This window comes from Protopterus annectens, chromosome 3.part1 (assembly GCF_019279795.1).
Source record: "Protopterus annectens isolate FY-2018-M chromosome 3.part1, PAN1.0, whole genome shotgun sequence".
Classification (NCBI taxonomy): Eukaryota; Metazoa; Chordata; order Ceratodontiformes; family Protopteridae; genus Protopterus; species Protopterus annectens.
The window spans coordinates 694,732,315-694,755,650 of NC_056732.1; the positions used below are offsets into that span (position 1 = coordinate 694,732,315).

A 23,336-nucleotide genomic window follows, 5' to 3' on the forward strand; every position below is an offset into this window, starting at 1 on the left:
TTATTTTCCTTTTTAATCAAACTTCTTAAGCACCTCAGATGCAGAAGGGTCAGGCATGGTCTTTTCTATCTAATGGAGAAGTTAAAATCTCACCTTTAACATCATCAGGAAGATTTTGAGAATGAAGCCAAACAAATCTCCTGAAAACTGACACAAAAGCAGCAGTTCTGAATGAAGAAGAATCAGTAGCATCATACACACACTTTAAAACATGCTTTGTCACATGAGAAACAGCTACAACAGAATTTATTGAACTCTTTACCTCAGAAGAAGGAAGGTTAACCATTAACTTTTGCATATCCCCAAAAGACACAAGCAAAAACTTTAGCGTATGACTTGAAAGTATAAAATCCTGGAAGCTAATGTACTTGAAGAGTACAATTTCCCCAACTTATCTATTGATTTCCCATCTTTATCAGATGGAATGGGATTAGATGTTTTGCAAAAGCAGACTTGGAAAGAACTACTGGGTCTGCTTTAGGATTAGAAAACACACACTAGTGTGTCAGCAGCACCTTATATTACCTGTCAGACCTCTCTGAAGCAGAAGGCTAACCATCAAGTAGGCTGGAAGCAGTAAGAAAATCATTGTCTAAAGCAGGCAGTTCAGGAAGAACACAAGTGCATTGTGTGTGGCACTTACAACTGTAATAAATCATAATACATTTTCTGTGTGATAGGAATCTCACTCTGGTCCCACTGAAAAACTCTTCAGCGGGGAAATCTAATGTTATACTTTCCTCAAAATCAGAATCCGCAGATTAAGAAAAAACTCCAGAAACACACCCAGTTCCCCTGTAAAGTCTGCTCTTTTGATTGAAATAATATTTCAGAATGAGAAGGAATTCTTTTCCTTTTCTTGCTTGATTGTGAAGGCATGGAAAAGCAGTAATAATGTCCTTGGCAAATTCCAGTACATCAGCCCTTTCCATAAAAATAGAAACAAGGGACTGGAAGATTTTCTCACAAAGCACACTCTCCCTGAATGAGGTCGAACTCTGAGCACACTAGATCCCTCTTCCACATCACTGTCCTGGCCAAGTGAAGACACTTCAGCCTGCACCTTCCCTGACACTGACAAAAATGGATCTCCCCTGCCCACCAGGATCATTCTTAGAGCTGCAGAGAATGTAGTATCCTTTTGTCTTTGATGGCTTGAAAGGCTACACTAAGAGGACTGGGTGAAAAAGATGGGTGGTCTGAGGAACCATAAGTCAGTACAGCAGAGTCAACCACCAGTGGCTGAGGCAACATTGCAGCTGGTCTCATACTCAAAGGTTCCTTAAAAAAATTCTTTCTTTCTTGTGCAGTGGAAGGTAGATACACAGCATACCTCTCAAGCGTACCAAATTTCTCAGTAAATACCGGTTTTGAGGGCAAAATATTGGGGTGCCACGAATTTCGGAGTGGCCCCTTTAATTTCCGAATTTCCTGTTTTTTTTTTTTTTTTACAAATTTGTTACTGACGTCATCACATGCAGGGGCAGCAGGGTGGCACAATGACGGCAACTTCACGGACCAGTCTGTCAGGCAGTGCACAGCATACATTCCCTCCAGATAATAAATTCTTAACTCTCTCTGTTATGTGCAGTTCTTAATTTGCTTAACTGCCTACTGAAACAGAAAGTGTGCTTTGCTCTTATTGAAATGGTCGGCAGTATTTACTTCTGTCTTAATTGAAACGTCAGTCTGCAAAGTCCGTGTGTGTGTATTTAGGCCGGGGTATTTGCTTTTATTGAAATGGCAGTCTGGAAAGTGTGTGTAATTCTTTTATTGAAACTGCAGTCTGGGAAGTGTGCTTCTGAAACAGGTATAGAAACGTCCGTCTCAGTCTATAAAGTGAGCATTCTTTTATGGAAACGGCAGTCTGGAAAGTGTGCTTTTGAAACAGATATTGAAACGGCAGTCTCAGTCTAGAAAGTGTGCTTTTCAAAAAGGTTTAATTGCTTATTGAAACAGAAAGTGTGCTTTGCTTTCTTATTAAAATGGCACAGTACTTAGTTCTTAACTGAAACGGCAGTCTGCAAAGTACAGGGGAGGTGTGTATTTGCTTATTGAAACAGAAGAAAGTGTGCTTTGCTTTCTTACTGAAAAGGCAGCACTACTTGGTTCTTAATTGAAACAGCAGTCTGTAAAGTACTGTGTGTGTGCTTTGCTTTCTTTTGAAATGGCAGTATTTAGTTCTTAATTGAAACGGCAATCAACAAAGTACGGGGGTGTATTTGTTTAGTGAAACGTGCTTTGCTTTCTTTTGAAATGGCAGTATTTAGTTCTTAATTGAAACGGCAATCAACAAAGTACGGGGGTGTATTTGTTTAGTGAAACGTGCTTTGCTTTCATATTGAAATGGCAGTATTTAGTTCTTAATTGAAAAGGCAATCAACAAAGTACGGGGGTGTATTTGTTTAGTGAAACGTGCTTTGCTTTCTTATTGAAATGGCAGTATTTTGTTCTTAATTGAAACGGCAATCAACAAAGTACGAGGGGTGTATTTGTTTAGTGAAACGTGCTTTGCTTTCTTATTGAAATGGCAGTATTTAGTTCTTAATTGAAATGGCAGTTTGCAAAGTATGGGGGAGTGTGCATTTGCTTATTGAAACATGTGCTTTGCTTTCTTATTTTTTTTTAACCAGACAACAAAGGTTATTTATTGTTCAAAAATCCATGCTAATGAAATAATTCATATTACATTAACTTTTAAACTCAGTTAAAGTAATATTTAAACATTTCCCTTGGTGTTGGGCATTTGACTCCATTAGTTTTCATTTTGTCCAGATTTCTTGAGCAAATAAATTGAGAGTTGAAACTGCAGTATTTAGTTCTTAAATGAATCAGTAGTCTGCAAAGTACTGTGTGTGTGCTTTGCTTTCTTATTGAAACAACACTTAGTTCTTAACTGAAACAGCAGTCTGCAAAGGGTGTATGTGTATGTGTGTGTGTGTGTGTGTGTGTGTGTGTGTGTGTGTGTGTGTGTGTGTGTTAGTGTTGCCACCTTTTCAAATGGCCAAAGTGGGACATTTTCGGGACACACTTCAGATTTTACAGGCTGACACATACCCACGGTCAGTACAAAGGATAGAACTTAACTTTTTTTTCGTAAATAAAAGTTTATTCTTGTAGCAGTTTAGTTGCTTATTATGTTTCTTGTAACATTTAGGTATTTTAAATACATAAATAACTATTTTATGCAACTTTTACATAAAATATGGGACATAATTATGTCCCGCAATCTCAGGACATTTACCCTTTTTAATATTTTTTGTCAGGACACAACTGCCCAAAGAGGGACTGTCCCTCTCAAAGTGGGACAGGTGGTAACCCTAGTGTGTGTGTATGTACTGCACTGAGATACCCTCTTTGGTGGAGATACCTAGTAACTATGAACCTGTTATCAGTTTGCCATCCATTCCCTATTCCAATAGTACTAGCTTGTCATTTTTTGTATGTAAACATAGGCAATTTATTCCTCAAGGGCAACAGGTACTTTATTTGTAGATGAAACAATGAAATACAGTTGTTTGCTAGCAGTAACCTCTTCATTAGTTACAGATCACTTTAATGTGGAATTATTTAGGTGACTTTGACCTCTGCAGAGATTGTGCATATTGACTGATATTGGTGGATGGGTTCGGAGCCAATATTCGGCTCTGACTCGGCCGATACTAATGCTCGAGAGCTTTTGCTCAAGGCTAGCCCCTGTCCCATGGTGCCTCATGGCAATTCCCCAAATCTTGTTTGCCGCAAAAGCTTTGAGGTTGTGTCTTACTGGCTCGTTGGCTAAGTAAAACTTTATTTACTAAATTTAGTCTTTTTTCCTGACTTTTTCTATCCTTTACATACCTTACATACTTTAATAATATTTGTCTCTTGTGTGACTGTTTTTTGAGAGTTTCCGACCCCTATTCTCCCCCAGGGACTGTACGGCCTGTTTAAGTTAGAGGGCCTTTCCTCCCTGTGTGTGAGTGTTTAAAAAAAAAAAAAAAGTTATGTACTTCTTTCTTCTGTACTACCTTTTTGTTTGTAGCTAGTACTTAGTATTGTTGTTTATCTAGCTAGTCTATACCTTGTAGTTGGAATGTCTAAAGATAAGGATACAGAGCAAAAGGATCATCGCCCTTCGGGTTTTAAGAAGTGTGATTGATGTTCACAGAAAATCTCTTACAGACAGTCACACCAGTTGCGTGTACTGTCTTGGTGAAGCCCATTTGCAGGAGCCCTGCACTTTTTGCCACGCATTTAGCACCAGGGTCTTAAATGAGAGAAAGAGAAAACTTATTGATAGGGGTCTTATGACCAGTTCCTTCCAGGAACAGCTGGAACTCAGTCAGGCAGCTCCTAAATCTTCTAAGAGAAAATCTTCGGCCTCAGCTTCAGAGCCGACGAAAAAGACCAAAGCGTCAGAGCCAAGAAGTTCTGGCTCCGATTTAGCTTTATCCATATCGGGGCAGTCGGTCTCCTCGGTGCCGAGGCAACCTTCGGTACCGAAAATTTTACTGGACATTGATATTGTGTCACCCACTTTGAGATCTCCTATTTTGGAGAGGAGGAGATCTCCCTCTGTCTCCACCAGATCCTCCAGGACTCTATCAGATGAGGACATCAAGCGGGTGGTGAAGAGGTTGCTTTCAGATCCAGCTCTGGCAAGAAAATTGTCCCCTCCTGACCCAAAGGCTTCGGAGTCGACCCCCTTACCTGCCACTGTTCCTCCTCTGACTGCTTCGCTCTCTGAGCTTATTTCTTCGGGTTCTTCTGTCTTGGACCAATTGGCTCCGTGAATTCAACCCGCTTCCTCGAAACCAATTACTCTATCCTCAATGGCTCAGTCTTGAGCCGAGGGAGCTGGGAGCTGACGCTCTTGAGTCAACATCGAGGGGGACAGTCACCCTGGCTTCTCGACGGAACTGACCCTCCCTCTCAGAGCCTCGGCTCGACTCAGCTCGACTCCCACTTCTGCTTTGGAGCCGTTCCCCCTTGCTAGGAGCAGACCATCCATCCCCTCGGAGCGGAGGTCTTCTTCGCAGCAAGGGGGAAAGGCTTTCGAAGCTATAGAAATGGCTTTGTCCTCTGCTAAAGCCATACCTTTGGAACCTGTGTCCCACTAGCAGCAGGAAGCAACCTCTTCCCCCCTGCCACCCCAACAGCGTAGGGAACCAGAGGCCCAAGTAGCCCCAATTGAAGGTGCTCCCTCTTCTGAGACCTCCCCAGATTATCCCACTGGAGAGCTCCCTTGGAAGAGGAAGCAGGTTGACTCACCTGAGTCTGTCACGTTAGACACTAATTTAGTGGAATCAGAAGGGTCCCCTAGATCCCCCTCTGAGGTTGTCTCCTTTTCTGACATCCTAGAAATCCTTAGACAGAGAGGTGATTAGAAGACCTCTAATCCTACTAAATCAGTGTATCTTTTAGCCTTTGGTTCCTGACCTTCCACCACCTGGGTGACACCACCTTATGACCAACTCTTGGGGGTCATATCGTGGAAAGCTTGGACCTCCCCAGACTCAGTGGAGCCCATCCCGAGGTGGCCAAATAAGTTTATGACAGCACCTGAGAACAAGACTTTTCTTAGTAAAGGAGTCCCCAATGATGCTATGGTGGTAGCAGCGGCCACCAAGAAGGAGTTATCTGAAACATCTTCTAATATCCATCCTCCTAACAAGGAGTCCAGGATGATGGATAGGTATGGGAAGCGTACCTTTTCTTCAGTGGCATTTACACTTAGATTGCTGAATTACCTTACCCATTTTACTCATCTTCACAGGGATCTTCTGAAAAAGTTAGGAGATACCCTCCAGGGTTCAGTAGCTCCGCATTCCATGGATAAGTTTTCTGCGCAGCTCTCCACCCTTACATCCATAGCTAACTCCTTCATGAGGCTGATATCATACATGGCAGATGAAGCGAGTAGGGCAGCCGCAGCAGGAATATCCCTCAGGAGACATTCTTGGATGCGTCTTTGTAATTTCATGGAGTCCTTCAAGTCTTCCTTCACTAACATCCCCTTTGCTGGTTCATTTCGTTTTGGACCCCAAGTGAAAGAGACTTTGACTAGGTGTGAGCAGGAAGGGAAAACCTTATCTGCCATCTGAGTCCGTTTCTCCCTCCTGTTTATACCCTATCCCAAGGGTACTACAGGAGGGAAAATGTGGTTCCGTAAATCCCAAAAAGGTTTCCTTCAGGCACAAGGTCAACCCTCCCCTAGAGGCAGAGGGGGAGGATATAATGGAAGACGCTTCCCTCTCAGCAGAGGAGGTCCGCAACATCAGGGAGACAGAAAAATTTTCTCTGATCGTCCCTTCCATCGCCCCTGAGGGGTTGCCCGACTGTCCATCTCTGGAGGCAGTCGGGGGTTGTCTATCGCTGTACCCAAGTGCCTGGCTAACCATCTCACAAGATTGTTGGGTATACACTATAATATCCAGAGGTTACCTGATACCCTTTATTTCCGAACCTCCAACAAACTGGTCTCTACCAGACATACCACCCATCCAACTAGACCATGCAACATCAGAGGTCATCTCGTTGCTGCAAAAAAGAGTCATCCAAGAAGACCCCGCAGAGCAAGTAGGATCCAGAACTTACTCTCGATTCTTTTTAGTTCCGAAAAAGACAGGGGACTGGAGATCAATCCTAGATCTCAGCAACAAATATGTAAAGAAATCGAAGTTACGAATGGTCACTTTGCAGTCGATATTTCCCTTTATCTGGAAAGACAATTGGATGCGCTCAATCAATCTCCAGGATGAATACTACTACATCAAAATGGACAGGTGCTCCAGGAGACACTTACGCTTCCGGCTGGGAGCCAGTCATTTTTAGTTCAGAACACTGCCCTTTGATCTCACTACAGCCCCCAGAGTGTTCACCAAATGCATGGCAGTGGTTACGGCTCACCTGAGACATCAAGGATTCCAGGTGTTTCCGTACCTAGATCACTGGCTCCTCACTGCTACCACCAAGCATCAGCTCATCAGAACCAGGGATGAGACTCTATCCTTGTGCGCCAGTCTAGGCATCACTGTCAACCTAAAAAAGTCAGCCTTATTTCCTTCGCAGCACATTGTATACTTAGGCTCAGAAATAGACACAACCCCCATATCAGCAAGACTAACACCAGAAAGAGTAGAGTCTCTATGCAATCAAGTCAGATTCTTGTTAAACAAATAAAAAGTTCAGGCCAGAGTAGTCCTTCAAATCCTAGGGACTATGGCTTCCTCCATCCTACTAGTTCCTCTTGCTCGTCTACACATTCGGATACTTCAGTGGCTGTTATCTGCCCAATGGTCGATGCAAGACCTTCCTTTGTCTCACCAGATTTTTATAACAAACACCTGCAAGAAGGATCTGACATGGTGGTTGCACACAGAACAACTTCTCCTAGGTCATCCACTTGTTCCTCCCCAAGAGAAAGCAGTTTTGACCACGGATGCTTCACAGATAGGGTAGGGGGCATTATCTGGGCATGACAGTCCAAGGTACTTGGCAGAACCATGAGAACCACTCGCACATCAATGTTCTGGAAATCAGAGTGGTGCTGTATGCGTTGCAAGCACTTCACAGCTCCCCTCCCACCGGGACAATTGCGATACAGTCAGACAACATGTCTGTCGTGTGATACATAAACAAGAAAGGGGGAACCAAATCTTACGCACTTTGCAGAGAGGCCATAAGAGTTTGGAAATGGGCAATGGATACTCAATGCTTCCTGATAGCAATGCACATCCCAAGGAAATCCAGCGTAATAGCAGACAAACTCAGCCGAGCAATTCTGATATCTCATGAGTGGTCCCTGAATCCAGAAGTTGCGAAAGAGATCTTTCACAGATGGGGCCAGCCTTGCTGTGACCTATTCACCACTCACCTGAACACCAAATTCAGCAGCTACTTTGCCCTCATTACCCATCCGGGGATGTCACCCAGGGGATGCTCTAGTCCACGATTGGCCCCCAGGACTTCTTTATGCCTTTCCACTTTTTCCTCTCATCCCGAAGGTAATACAGAAAGCAAAACAGTTGAGGAGTTCCCTGATCCTCATTGCTCCTTACTAGCCTCAACAAGTTTGGTTTCCCTTCCTGTGGCCCTACCTTTTGGAGGAACCATGGATTCTGGACCTATCTCCAGACCTCCTGATTCATCAGTTGGGATAGTTCCACCCCACCATCCACACCCTCAAATTGACAGCATGGCTGCTCCAGTTCCACGATTAGCCAGGTGTATTCCCCATCCCCTTCTGTCAAACACATTCTAATTTCATCCCATAAACCTTCCACTCAGAAACTATACTCCAGCAAATGGAAAAGGTTTTTGATTTGGGCTATGAACCAAGGCTTAGATCCATATATGGCTCCTACAGAATCTATCCTATCCTTCCTAGCATCAATTTTACATGAAGGAGCTGCAGCCGCTACAGTTAGAGTTCAGTAGGTTGCCATTTCCAATTTCCATTTTAGCTTCATGTGAAATCCAATCATGCAACACTCCTTATGTAAAACCTTCTTAAAAGGAGTTCTTCTCAGGCCTCCAATCAAACAGCCATTAGAACCCTGGGACCTAAACTTAGTCCTCTCATCTTTGATGTCTTCAGCCTTTGAGCCATCCTCTTCATCAGACCTAAAATTGTTGTCATGGAAAACACTATTCTTAGTAGCCATAACATCTGCAAGGAGAGTCTCAGGACTGCAAGCTCTTACTATTCGACCTCCTTACAATATTTTTCACAAGGATAGTCTCACTCAGGACAAACCCTTCCTTTCTTCCCAAGGTATGCTCAGAACACAATTTGAATAATACTACTGAGCTACCTGTGTTTTTTTCAAACCACTCTAATAAATCTGAGTATAGACTACACCAGTTAGACATTCACAGAATTCTCAGATTTTATTTACACAGGACTAAAGAATTCAGAAAATCAGATCAATTATTTGTTTTCTTTTCTAACAAGAAGGGTTTGCCTGTTTCCAAGGTTACTCTTTCAAAATGGCTATCGGATTGCATTTCATTTGCTTATCAATCAGCTGGCAAACAATTACCCATCAAAGTCAAAGGCCATTCTACTAGAGCTGTATCTACTTCATGTGCCTTTAGATCTAGGCTCCCAATTGATACTATTTGTGCAGCAGCTACTTGGGCAAGACCACATACTTTTGTCACTCATTATAAATTGGATTTGGCCTCCCGGGACAGGTCTTCCTTTGGGTCCACTGTGCTGAAGAGTCTCTTCTCTTGAGCCACCCAGGATACAGGTGCTAGGGATGCTGTCCCATCCAGCAAGAATTACGGCGAGATAGGACTACATAACATAAAGCAGTTATGTACTTACCATAACGTTCCATGTTTGTAGTCCATCTTGCCTACATTCTTGCATCCCTCCCTTCAACCCCCTTCCTGTTTCTGGGGGATCTGGTGGACTATACTGGTGCTGTCTGACCTAGTTCTCATTTGTTGTCCACCTGGCATGGATTATATTTCTAAATCCTTTGTCTGTATATATGCAGCTCTGATATTTCTTACTTGATAGGTACTTATTGCTTTCTTGCAAACTAGATCTGTTGGAATTGCCGTGAGGCACCATGGGATAGGGGGTAGCTTCGAACCAGTAAAAGCTCTCAAGCTTTAGTATCAGCTGAGTCGGAGCCGAATATCGGCTCCAAACCCATCCAGCAAGAATGTAGGCGAGATGGACTACAAACATGGAACGTTATGGTAAGTACATAACTTCTTTTTTTCTTCATAAAAAGCTTATCTGCCCAATCAGCTCAGAGCTCATTACCTACCAGCGGACATATCAGCATGGTGTCAGATGCCCTCTGTCACTGTGTCATCAAGTAATTTAGCTTTCCTAGGATTTTTTGTAGAGACTGCCCATGCTATGGAATAGACATCCCATACATGTCAAGCAGAGCACCTCACTGGCCCTCTTCAAGAGAAATCTTGATGAGCGGATGGGAAATAGAAAATTCACCCCAGGGATCACTCCAGTGGCTTTACTCGACAGAGGCACTGGGAACTAAGGTCAGGTGTCACAATGCCAGGGTAATCCTATGGGCTAGTCTTGTAAAGGTTCCAGGACCATTAGCCTAGTACACACCTATGAACCCTTGAAGGATCACTAGTTGAATGAAAGTTAAATGGTGCGTATTGAAGAATTGCTCACTTCAGTGGCAAAAATCTTTGAAGCTCTTGAACTCTAACTGCTTTTATATGGAGCTCTGCATGAGCTCCTGGCAGTTGGAACACAATGAAAGCACCCAAAGCTCTGACAGACTGGCCGGTGCAGGAGGTAATACCCAGACAGCTTAGGTTACTGCAACAGTGATCTACGTATTGAGTATCTTCTTATAACTTCCCTCTCATAATGTAATACAAAAGTCAAGTGACTTAACTATAATACTTACCCAAAACAGCAAATAAATAATAGAACAGCAAGTACCTTTGCTGTCTTTAATGTTACTGACTGCCCCATCAGTTAGTGTACTTACCTGTGATGCCAAAAACATCAAAAGTGGTAGGTTCTGTCACTACACTATCAAAAGTGGTAGGTTCTGTCACTACATTAGGTGCTTGGATTCCTTATTCAAATACTGTTTCTGGGTGCTATTGTCCTGCAGTGCTCTCTTTCAGATGACACTTTAAACAGTGCTCTAACCTGACTGAGAAGACAGCAGTTCAGGTACAGGTTAATTATCTCATTGCACATTGCACATACTAAAAATAGGGAAGGTGGGTGCCCCTGACTGACCTTATGGCACTTATCAGAAGAAGGGAAAGTGTTTCCCTTGGGCTTTGGCCAGATTTCCCCTAAACAGTACAGCTACTACCTTTGGTGTCCTATGAATAAGGGCCATGGAATCCGTGGCTCTGACCAACCAACAAAAGATAAAAAAAGATTATTCTGTTATAAAATTCATCTCATATCCATATGTTGACTTAAAAAAAGAAGCTGCAAATTCAGTAATAAAAAATGAATGCCAATGCAGCTGGGATGCTTTCTTTGCTAACTACTATTTAGCAGGAAAATAGAATGCATCATAATAGCCCAGAATATGATATTTTATGCAGTTCTACGCTCATGAAATATTACTACACTGTCTTAAAAAAAACAACTGTGTGTGTACTTGGATATGTGCATGTGTCTGTGTGTGTGCGTATTTGTGCACATGTATGCATATGCTTGCATGCTTGTGTTTGTGTCTGTGAGCATGTGTACATTTATGCACGTGTGTGTGTGTGTGTGTGTGTGTGTGTGCGCGTGTGTGCATGCAAAATACTGTAGCTAATGCACTGAGAAGTGTGTAGCTGTCAGATACAAGTTGTTAGGGGCATGATCGGCACTGTAGAAGAGGTGTCAATCAATCCCTGCAACACAGTGCTACTATCACTTTTGTTGGTCAACTCTCAGATGTGTGTCAGTACAGTACTGGTAATCATTTAAACAACTGCTTAAGTGATTTGCTTTTAGTTATGTGTTTTAGTAACAGTAGCAATGAGCTAGTTTAGCAACTTAAATTTTGAAGGATATTTTTGTTTGATCCTCAGTTCTGAGAGTTTTTTTTTGTCTTCAACTAGCTACAGCTGTGACTGTGCCTGTTTGTGTCTAAGTTTAAAGTCCTGTAGCTAAGTGAGGTACAAGTGGGTAGCTGCCTTGGATACACATTATTAGGGGCATGATCGGCACTACAGAAGAGGTGCTAGTCAATCCCTGCAACTCACTCCTACTATCACTTTTGTTGGCCAGATCCCACTTAAATTATTTGCTTTTAGTATGTGTTTTAGTAAGAGTAACACGGAGCTATTTTAATAATTTACATTTTGAAGGATATTTTTATTTGATCCTCAGTTCTGGAGAGTTTTTTTTTTTGGTCCTAAACTAGCTACAGTTGTGGCTTTGTCTATTTGTGCTTGTATTTGTGTGTGTGTGTGTGTGTGTGTGTGTGTGTGTGTGTGTGTGTGTGTATGTATGAGGGGGGTGCACGTGCTACAGACTTCATAGAAACTGACTGAAAAAAAAAATAAATAAATAATTTGGACACTTTGTTACATGTTCAATGTAATGTGGCTGGGTGGCACAAAAATGAACTACAAAAGCAGTAATAAAAAACAAATAAATAAACCTGACTGCAGCTGGAATACTTCCTTTGCTGACGATTAGTTAGAATGGTAACTGATTACATCATACAATGGGAGATGAATGTGACATTGTGTACAGTTCAGCAGTTAAAAATGGTACTACTATCTCACCTTTAAACATACATTTTGTATGTGCATGCACACATGCACAAATGAGTGTGTATCTGGGCAAATGAGTGACAATTTTTTTCAAGTACTTATTTCTTCTGTTGCTTACACCATGTACTCACTTTTATTTTTGGTTTGTGGGGGTGGATCATTTTGTAAGTAGAATAACATACTTTAGGGAATGTTTTGTCTGACAGCATGCTGCTCATGCTAAAGACACCAGGGCATGCTTTTATCAGGCAATAAACCACACCTTATTGTGTCTCATTCCTTACTTAATTTCAAGAACCTGCAGAAGATTTTTTACTGAGTGTGTAAAATCAGAAGACATATTTTTTATTTATAAGCTGCTGTTGATGCTGGAATATATAGCTGAAGACCTTCTCTGCTCATTCAGCAATGTTCAGAAACTGGATAACTCTGTTCTTACCCATATTTAAGGGCATGGGCACATGGTGCATTTTAATTGATTCCATTTCTTTACTTCAGAAGCCCATTTTATAAAGTGCAATAAATTTAAAAGTAAGCAGCGAAAGTTGCAGTTTTTTGCATTGGTTGAATCTGTGCTTGCATAAGGAAAAAATAAAATGCCAATAAATGTTAAATACAGTGCAATTAATACACCTCAGAACACTGTAAAATAAAACAATATGGAAAATTAAGAACTCCAAAACTCTGGAGTCTGACTTTTAGTGCCACTTGTCCAGTCTAAGATAAAGTTATCTGTAAGACACTCATTAAATATTCTTCCCACAAAAAATACTTAGTTTTCACCTTAAAATGTCTTGCAATGCAAAGTTCAAAACAGCAGAAGAGAAAGAACCAGCTTCCTCTTAGTCCAGTTGAACAGAACCAGATAACTTAAAAGATATGAAACACCTACAGGAAGTCTACTGTGCAAACGCATAACTGAATAACTTTCTCAGTGAAATCATCCAGGAAATTAATTAAAGAAATGTAATATACTGGTGTTTAAAGATGTGGCTTGCTTCTTTATTTAGTTGCATGGCTTATGTCTGTTTTGTAGAACCATCTTTTCTGCAATCCTCTGAAAGCATCTGGCATCAGATCTGTTACAAAAAAAAAAACAAAACAGTTTGTTTATCACTGTTGCTGAAGGTGTTAAATTAGAAGTTATGTACTCACCATAACGTTCCATCTGAGTAGGTATCTTCATTTGTCTGCAACCTTTGGGATACGGATCCGATCTCGGATCCGAGCCGGCAACTTTTACCACAGCATAGATCCGAGCTCCTAGCTCCTCCCTTTACCCATAATCCCCTGCCAACCCTAACTGACCTCAGATCAAGTTTGCCCGATATAAGCAATGTTAATGTGCCCCGGAAGGGGCTAATCCAAGACAGATCCTATAGGTCAGGGGGAAGGAGGGGGGGATGGTTGCAGACAAATGAAGATACCTACTCAGATGGAACATTATGGTGAGTACATAACTTCTAAATCTGAAGTAGGAACTTCATTTGTCAGCAACCTTTGGGACAGAGTCCCCAGCTACCTGAATCCTGGGTGGCCTTTATGGAAGAACACTGCAGAGCCAAAGGACGCCCTACCTCTGGAGAAAACATCCAGTTTGTAATGGCTGATAAAGGTATGAGATGAGGCCCAAGTGGCTGCGGAACAAATATCATATAAGGGGACCCTAGATTTAAAAGCCGCCGAAGCAGTGACGGCCCTAGTAGAATGAGCTCGGACTCCCTGAGGTGCAGGCCTTCCCGAACTCTGATACGCTAAGAGGATACAATTAGCTATCCACCGTGATAGTGTAACTTTAGAAATTGATTTGCCTAAACTTGTTTTGGCAAAGGAGACAAACAACTGGTCAGATTGCCTATGACCAGCAGTTCGATGAGTATAAAAACGTAATTGTCTGTGCACATCCAAGGAATGCAGTTTATATTCTCCTTTGTTCTGGTAATGGGGAAAGAACACGGGAAGATTAATAGATTGATTAATATTAGCTTCCGAAGACACCTTAGGCAGAAAGGACGGATTGATCCTGAGGTAAACTCTATGTGGATGGAAGGATAAATACGGCGGCTTAACACATAGAGCCTGAAGTTCAGAGACCCTTTTAGCTGAAGTAATGGCCACTAAGAAGGCCGTTTTCAAAGAGAGATATTTAAGATCAACCATGGCCGCCGGCTCGAAAGGGGGGCTAGTCAAGGCTTGGAGAACCAAAGACAAATCCCATGGGGGTACTACCTCCCTGACTGGAGGTCTGAGAAAGAAGGTACCCTTGAGGAAAGCTTTACAAAGCTTAGAAGTCATCAGAGGGCCTGATTCATGCCCTACATGATAATGCGAAATCGTTGCCAGTTGTACCTTGACTGTAGAGCAGCTAGCCCCTTGATGAAAAAGGGTAATTAAGAACTCCAAAACCGACGTAAGAGGCGCCGTGAAAGGATCCAAGTGATGGTGCTCCGCCCAGATGAAGAAACGTTTCCACTTGCTTCGATAGGCTCTTCTGGTGGAAGGTTTATGTGCTGCTACTAGGATAGCTTTGACTGGTGAGGAGATTCCGGGAGTCCTAATCAGGAGTGGAACTGGAGCAACCAAGCCGTCAGCTTGAGGTTGACCAGGTTGGGGGCCAGGAGACCCAGAGGGTGGGTAATGAGATCCGGGAGTGGATCCAGAATCCATGGTGGATGAATTAGGTGAGACCACAGGTATGGGAACCATGTTTGACGAGGCCAGAATGGGGCAATGAGGATCATTTTGCTCCCCGGCTGACTGACTTTCTGTAGGAGTTTCAGCATCATGGGCAAAGGAGGATAAGTGTAAAGGAGACCGGGAGGCCAAGCATGTACTAGAGAGTCTCTCGGGGACTCCCCCAGCGGGGGGATTAGAGCGAAGTAACTGTTGCATTTGGTATTTGAAGGAGAGGCAAAAAGATCGCAACAGGGTTGCCCCCATAGGGCAAATATTTGTTTCGCTACTAGAGGATTGAGAGACCATTCGTACGGAGTCAGAATCGAACAACTGAGCCTGTCTGCTAGGATGTTGGACCGTCCCGGAATGTGCGTTGCAATAAGAAAGCAGTTGGTGGAAATCGCCCATTCCCACACTCTCATGGCCGCGCGACAAAGGGGATAAGACCTAGTTCCCCCCTGTTTGTTGATGTACCAGACAACTGACATGTTGTCCGTTTGTACTGCAATTGTCCCAATCGGTAGAAGGCTGTGAAGTGCCTGCAGCATCAAAAGCACCGCCCTCATCTCTAGGACATTGATATGCAAAGAGGTCTCTGTGTCGTTCCACGTGCCTTGGACCGTTCTGCCTGAATAGTGCCCCTCCCACCCCAGGCGAGAGGCGTCTGTGGTCACTGTGGCGACGGGGGAAGGCATCGAAAATGGTCGTCCCGTGTGGAGACTCTAGGACCGGAGCCACCACATGAGCGACCTTCTGCAAGCCCTGCTTAGGGGAATAGGATGGAACAGGGGGTTGCGAGACAGGGACCATTGTACTTGGAGGGTCCACTGCAGTACCCTCATATTTAGGCGGGCTAGGGGTAGTAGAGGAATAGCTGCTGCCATGGACCCTAGAGCCCTCAGGATCAATTCCGCAGGTGGAGCAGGAAGAATGAGAATGGCCTTGACATGCAACCTCAGGTTCTGAAGCCGATCGGGAGTTAAGAAGGCAAGCATTATCCTGGAATCCAATCTCGCCCCTATAAAATCTATTACTTGTGAGGGGACTAGAGAGGATTTGGTCATGTTGATAGTTAACCCTAGACGTGGAGCAAGGTCGAGGAAGTAATCCCTGCCTGAACAGAGCAGATGCCTTGTTGGGGCGATGAGGAGCCAGTCGTCCAGGTACAGAAAGACCTGAATTCCCTGAAGCCTCAGGTGGGCTGCTATGACCTCCAAGACTTTGGTGAACACCCTGGGGGCTGAGGTGAGACCGAAGGGAAGGGCCCTGAACTGAAAGTGAATGGCTCCCAGCCGGAAGCGGAGGAACCTCCTGGAGCGTCTGTCCACTAGGATGTGGTAGTACGCATCCTTGAGGTCTATCGAGCACATCCAATCGTTTTCCCGTAATAGGGGGAGAATAGATTGTAAGGTGACCATTCGGAACTTTTCTTTGGGTACTGCCAAGTTCAGGAGAGAGAGATCGAGAATGGGTCTCAAGTCCCCCGTCTTTTTTGGCACCAGAAAGAACCTGGAGTAAAACCCCGATCCGAACTGATCTGGGGGGCGGGTTGGATGGCTCTTTTTTGCAAAAGCTGCTGAATTTCTGTAGCAGCTGCCTCCCACTGATTGGGTGGTACATCGGGGAGGCTTTTGATTTTGGGGGTTACAATAAAGGGAATTTGGTAACCTCTGGATATGATGTAAAGCACCCAGCAATCTGTTGTTATGGACTCCCACATTGCTAGGTGCTTCGAAAGACGCCCCCCGACTGCCTCCAGAGTGGAGCAGCCGGGCAACCCCTCAGGGGTTCTGCGTGGGCCTCTCAGAGAATGGTTCCCTGGACCCAAAGTTTCTGGGACCCCCTCTGCCTCTTGGGCGGCGTCCTCCCTGTCCTCCTCTGCCACGAGAGGACTGGTTGTCCGGAGCAGACTGGGACTGATGCGATTTTCGGAACTACATCTTCTTCTTCTGACCCTTTTGGTTTAGAAAAGGAACTCTGGGGAGCAGAGAAGCAGACTCCGACGGCAGACAACGTCTTCCCGTCTTTCTCACTCTGGACTAAAGTGTCGCCAACGGTTTTGCCAAAAAGTGCAGAAACATCAAAGGGGGCATTCGCGAATGACGCCTTAAAGGGTTCCGAGAAGTCACAGTGTCGGAGCCAGGCCTGATGCCTGATTACCAGGCCGGCTCCGCCGGCTCCTTCAGTAGCGTGTGACAAGAGCCGCATAGAGGTGTTAGAAACTGAACGTAGAGTAGACATTCGGGAGGAGTACAGATGCTTGTCTCCTTCCGACATGGACTCTGGGGGGGATGCAGCGTATTCTTTTATTAGATCTCGCTGCATCCGGATGACGTGTGCCATATAGTTCAGCGCTCTCATGGAGAAGGTTGCTGAACTAAAGACCCGCTTCCTCAGGTGGTCCATCGCTCGAGAGTCCTTACTCGGCGGATGGACCGCAGAGCTCTCCTGAGCCAGCTCTCTTTTGGTGGCCGCCGCCACCAACATGGCATCCACGGGGGGACCTCTGCTCCAGTGAGTTCTTTCAGCAGGGGGGCTCAGGATCCTATCCAGGCACTTAGGGACTGGCTCTACAGTGTCCGGCTCCTTCCAAGCCCTGGTAGAAATAAGGTCCACCAGGGGGTCGGGGGGAGGGGACACCCAAGAGGTAGATGGCCCTGCTTCGAACGCCTCTAGGAATACGGACTCATCGGAGGAAACCTTGAGGGCAGACCACCCCCCCTCTAATCCTGAGCATCTCCATGATGTCTCTAAAGGAGACATCCTCGGGGGGGTGACCTTGGGGAGCCTTCCCCTTCATCTAAGTCCGTATCTTCGGTAAGGGACTCAGGGGAGTCCATGTGCCTCCTCTTACACTTGGCTTTGTGAGGGATCTCTTCGGGGGGGCTGTCCGAGGAAGACTCACAGCAATATCACGTTCTGCAGGAACACCCAGAGACGCTGAAGCAGGCTGTCCCGAAGGCTGGGTGATGGGAGCCCGGACCAGCTGAGAGGGAGTGCAGGGAGGAGCCGAAGCCAGGACCGGGGGGTCCGGATGCACTCAACAGTGCCCTCTCCACCATCGCGAAAGCCGAGGGGGAGCTACTCTCAATAGGCTCCGAGAGTCTTCTCCCACTCGGATCCGAAGAGGGGACCAGATCCAGGGCTGAGACCCTCGGATCCAAAGGACCCGTGTGCTCTGACCGGGACGGAGCCGAAGTCACACAAAGTCCCTCAGATCCGAAGCTCCGCCCACGGCTCTGAGAAGTCGGATCCGACAAACTCGAGGGACCAGTCGGAGCCGAAGTAACTAGTACTGTCGGCTCCGACACACCCCCGGATCCGACATGGCTCGGCTCCGAATGCTCCGAACCCGGGAAGCGGGACGGAGAAGGAGCAATTGGGGCAAAAAATGGGGTCGAGCTCCCCCCCGGAGGGGGGGGGCAAGAGCACTCCCATCTGCAGCTGGGCCTGGATGAACCTCCTCATCATCCGGTCCATGTCTGCATCTGACATACTAAATGTGGACCTCGACGAGGCCACCGAGGCAGACCTAGAGTGACGCCTTGATGACCTCGACGGGGACCGGGTTGCCTCCTCCCCAGGTCCCGGTGAAAAACAAGGGGACCGGAGCCGAGAAAGAGGCGATCCAGAAACCCTGGATGGAGAAGCCAGCTTGGCGGGCGGGGCCGAGGAAGAGTCCTCGGCCCGCCGCTTATGGTGCTTCTCCTTCCTTTTGTTTTTTCCGGCCTCCCTCTCCTCCGGAGCCAAAACGGGAGGTTGAGTCCCGACCGAAGGAAGGGAGGCAGGGGTGGCTACCACCAAGGGCTGGGTAGCGGCCACCGAAGAACCGGAGGCCGGAGCCAAGTCTGGGGGCAAAAGGCCCACCAGAATCAGCTTCGACCTCCGGTCCTTAAGTGCCCTGGGGTTGAACGCTGCACAAATCGTGCATCCCGATGAGAGGTGTTCAACCCCAAGGCACCTAACGCACCGGGTGTGGCCATCCGCCGGTGAAAGCTTATGGCCGCACTCGGTGCATTTTGAAAAGATGGCAAAGATGGCTTTAGGGGCCTCCGACATGTTGAACGGAAAAACACACTCACTAGGCCCCTACACACATCACAAACACACACTAGGAACCAGCGAGGGTAGGGAGGAAAAATTTTACAAAAAAAGATATTTAAGAGGGAACCTAAACAAACTTACACAATCACACAAGAAAGTAGAAAAAAATTCTAAGTTTTTTCTCACAAATACTCTGAATTGCCAGGAGCTCGAAATCCAGCTTGTAGGCTTGAAGCGCGGCAAACTAGATCTGAGGTCAGTTAGGGTTGGCAGGGGATTATGGGTAAAGGGAGGAGCTAGGAGCTCGGATCTATGCTGTGGTAAAAGTTGCCAGCTCGGATCCGAGATCGGATCCGTATCCCAAAGGTTGCTGACAAATGAAGTTCCTACTTCAGATAATGTATTATTCTTTTTTTCAGATATGGAGCAGTCAGATTAACCTGGTGTATAACAAACAAACCTGCTGCAACATTTGAAGTAACAACCTGCATAATACAGATTTTAGTTTTACAACTTGCTCCATGGTCCAAAATGAAACACCCCAATGCAAGCTCTGTGGCACAGATGGATAAAACTGTGACTATGGAGCGAGATACCCAAGTTTTATTAGTGGCTCACATGCCTGTAGCAGCTGGCTGGGTAGGATGGGAATGAACAGCCATTGTTGGCTTACCCATCATAGAGGGAAGTAGGTGGGCTCTCCACACAGGCTGACGCATAGTGGGAGCACTAGTCATTGCCCAGTGAAGACTGAGCCAGCTGAGTCTGAGCAGTCACAGTGGTTAGCAACAGTAAACTAAGAGGAATTCAGCATCCAGAGGCATGCTTCTCCATAGGGGATTGCAAAAAGGGGTTAAGCAGAACCACTGAGGAGGAGGAGAGTGGTTCCAGTGGGCAGAGGGAGGACCTCCCAAGATAACCAAGCTGGCCTGTTTCCTACCACCCCACTCTTGTCACAAAAAGGATAGCTCACTGACTCTCCCAGACAGGCCCAAATAGACCATAGGGCTGTTTCCCAGCTTGGGAATGCCTACCTTCCAAAACCACAGAACAAATGGGTGCTGGTAGTGTGACCATCAGACAAGGCCTCCTGAGAGGAACAAAAAAAAAACAAAAAACAAAGATGAAACACTCCATTTTCCATCTATCCCTAATAACTTCTGCTTTTCTGTAACCATATAGCGGGTGGATTAACAGACATGTTGCATAGCACAAAGTCCCTTGTGTGACTGTGCATACTAGAGATGGGGGTCCTAATTCATTGTCAAAATGCAGTCAAGTATTGCAGAGCTATACTTATAGTCAATGTTAGTTTAAGGTGCTGTATGTAATGCAATACTCTGTGGACATGGTTTGTTTAATTTTGACTCTTGTGTTTCCTGGTGCAGTGTTACACAGAAGACTTGCACATTATGCCAATTCCTAAATGACCACATTACACAAGACAGATGTAGGACAGTGCATGAAATGCATAGATGCACAGTCAACAGCTGAATTGCACCTATGTGGTCCTGTGTTTCTATGGCAGAATCTCCGCACAGTGAAGCAGAACAGCTTTGCTCAGCTATTCTGCTCATGCAGATTTATGTGTAGCAGTGTGTACTTGAGTATACGTCAGTGTGTCTCAGGTACAGAGACCATGTTTGACTGGGTGCCATGAGTGAATGTGCATGACTGTTTACTGTGATTGTATATGTGTGTCTGTATATGTTGGATGATCACTGCCTGATACTGGTACTGATGGGGAGAATACAGGATATGTTGGCAATAGATGTATGCATGCTTTTTTGTGTGTATATCTCTGTATACATGTGTGTGTGTGTGTGTGTGTGTGTGTGTGTGTGTGTGGTCTCCAAGAAAGAACAGAGTACAGCCACTATAGTGCATACAAAAGGCATATGAAAGAAAGAATTTATTAATCTTCTGGTCCCTCAGCCCAAGCCTTCAAAGGAATTTCACGTAGCTCCCCTATCAGACAGCCTCTATGGTATATGCAATTTGCATGTTGTGTCTTAGTCTGTATGTGTCACTGTGTGCATTTGCATGTGTGTGTGTGTGTGTGTGTGTGTGTGTGTGTGTGTGTGTGTGTGTAGGTTCATAGATTCATAGGTTGGTACTAAGCTATCAGCCCTAGGGCCTATACAAGCCTAGCCATAACAATTCCCTGGCTATTACTTCCCTGGTCCCCTGTCTAACAGGGTGAGTGACGTGATCCCTGGGGTGAATTTCCTATATCCCATCCAATCGTCAAGGTTCTTTTTGAAGAGGGCCACTGCACTTGGCCTCCCCTATCAGACAGCCTCTGTGATATGTATAAATTGTACATTGTGTCTGTGCGGCATATGTGTCAATGTGTGCTTATGTGTATGTATGTATGTGTGTGTAAGTGAAAGTACATGAGAAGACCTGGAACGTGGCTGAACTGTGCCGTAGGCAGGCTAATGGACTAACCCCCCTCTGCAGCCATACCAATATCGCTTTACTTGTCTGTCTCTCACCAATTACCATAAAATACTGTCCAAACCTTTCTTTGTGTGTGTGTGTGTGTGTGTGTGTGTGTGTTTTTATTTTTTTCCTTTTACAATGATCACAGAGGTTTGGATTTCATTTAAAACTGTTAATTTCAAATTTTACAGGAAAAAACACTGACAGCCATTTTCTAAACAATGCAAAGCATTCTCACACTGAAAACAGTCTTAGTATAAATATCAGTAAACTTCTCTTCCCATGAAACTCACATTTATCGAAAATGAATCTAGCAAACCATTAAACTGAAAAAGACATGCTTGGACCAGTGAAGCAGCATATAGTGAAGCACTAATAGAGTCTATGTGTAGAGTACAGGAATTCAAAAGAAAAATATGCTTGGGACAGCCAATGGATACAAGTGCCCCTTTTCAGGTGCAAAACAGGAGCACTGTCTGGTGAAGTGACTTGGTCAAAATCACATAGCAGACAGATGAAGGCTGAGGGAATTGAACCTTGATCTACAGAAGCAGCTCATATCCTTACTCATCTTAACCAAGTACCATACTGTTGTAGACCAACAGAGTGCATTTTACTCCCAAGTGCCTGCAAAAACAAGGTTATTAAAAATGTATTCAGAGTTTAAAATGTTAACATTAAACTCACAGAATTCATACTGTCCATCTTATTCACAGCCAAATAAACTTAAGAGTCAACAAAACAAGGAAACCAAGGATCATACCCAAAGAACATGGCTCATGTGGTGTTTCTGTTTACTACAGTCAATTCCCTCATTTAAACCATAGCTACTGTGGGTTACAGGAACCAGGTACATGCACAGAAAACCACAGACAGACAGACACACACACACACACACACACACACACACACACACACACACACACACACACACACATGCACAAATTAATGACCATCAATTACAGTACTTGCATGACTGTACATCTCAGATATCTGCTTGAGAACAACTGAATGAATATATTTATAAATAATGGGCCAAAAATTAATCTCAGTTTGCTGCTGTCAAAAAAACATACAATGGAACCCATTGCAACCCCCTCAATGTCTAAGCTAAAGAATCAGAGACAAAGACTCAAAATATACTTTGAAGGTTGCAGTAATAAAAAAAAGCTTTGCATTAGCAATCATTTTCGAAAGGACACAAAGTCTGAAACTCATACCCGCCATTACTAAATGACTAATGATTTGCCAGAAAACCACACATTTTACAATGAATGAACAAAGATACGTCTCAACTTCTTTGCTCAAGAATTCTAGAGAAAGCTAAAAATAATGAGTGGAACAAAGACCCACATTTTAAATATTGTTTTGTTTAATCTGTTTGTTTAACATGTGAATTCACTGTACACTGTCCCTTTTTAGGCATGACCCAAGAGCACTGTCTGAGTGACTTTTTCAAAGGCATACAGTAGACAGATGGAGGTGTAAGGAGTCAAACCCTGTACATTTTTGACTACAGTAAGTAAACTGTTAGCTTACAGCCTCAAGTTCCAGACAACTCTAAATAACCTGAAATGCATTTTCTGAGTGATGACTATGAAACTCTAATAACTAGCATTACTGAATGACTGTTATCCTCAGTGATTTAACAAAAAAATAAGAAGTTAATGAAGGGCTGGCAGCTAAAGCAGTGGATTAAGGCTCTATGCTTTTAATGACTTGGTTCCTGTAATCAAGTGTACAAGGGATGACAACTTTCTAGCTTCATTTGTCTACTGTGAGACCGAGTAAATTACTTAACCCCAACAGCGGTCCTGGAATTTGGCTATGCTACAAAAAAAAAAGAAAGAAAAAAGATGATACGCACATACTTTCTGCACAAGAATATCTAATGACTAGCATTACTAACGGTAATCTCCATTGAATCATTTACCTGAAAAAGTACAGAT

The 23,336-nt window shown here is 44.5% G+C and overlaps 1 protein-coding gene across 1 annotated transcript in view; it reads right to left on the reverse strand.

Moving 5' to 3' along the window:
- Positions 1-12,060: 12,060 nt before the first annotated feature.
- TMEM71 (transmembrane protein 71) overlaps positions 12,061-23,336 on the reverse strand; it is a 449,505-nt gene continuing 438,229 nt past the window's right edge. The window contains exon 11 of the mRNA XM_044067053.1: positions 12,061-13,301. Within this exon, the coding sequence (XP_043922988.1) occupies positions 13,225-13,301 (77 nt within the window). The 3' untranslated portion in view covers positions 12,061-13,224. The remainder of the gene's footprint in view (positions 13,302-23,336) is intronic.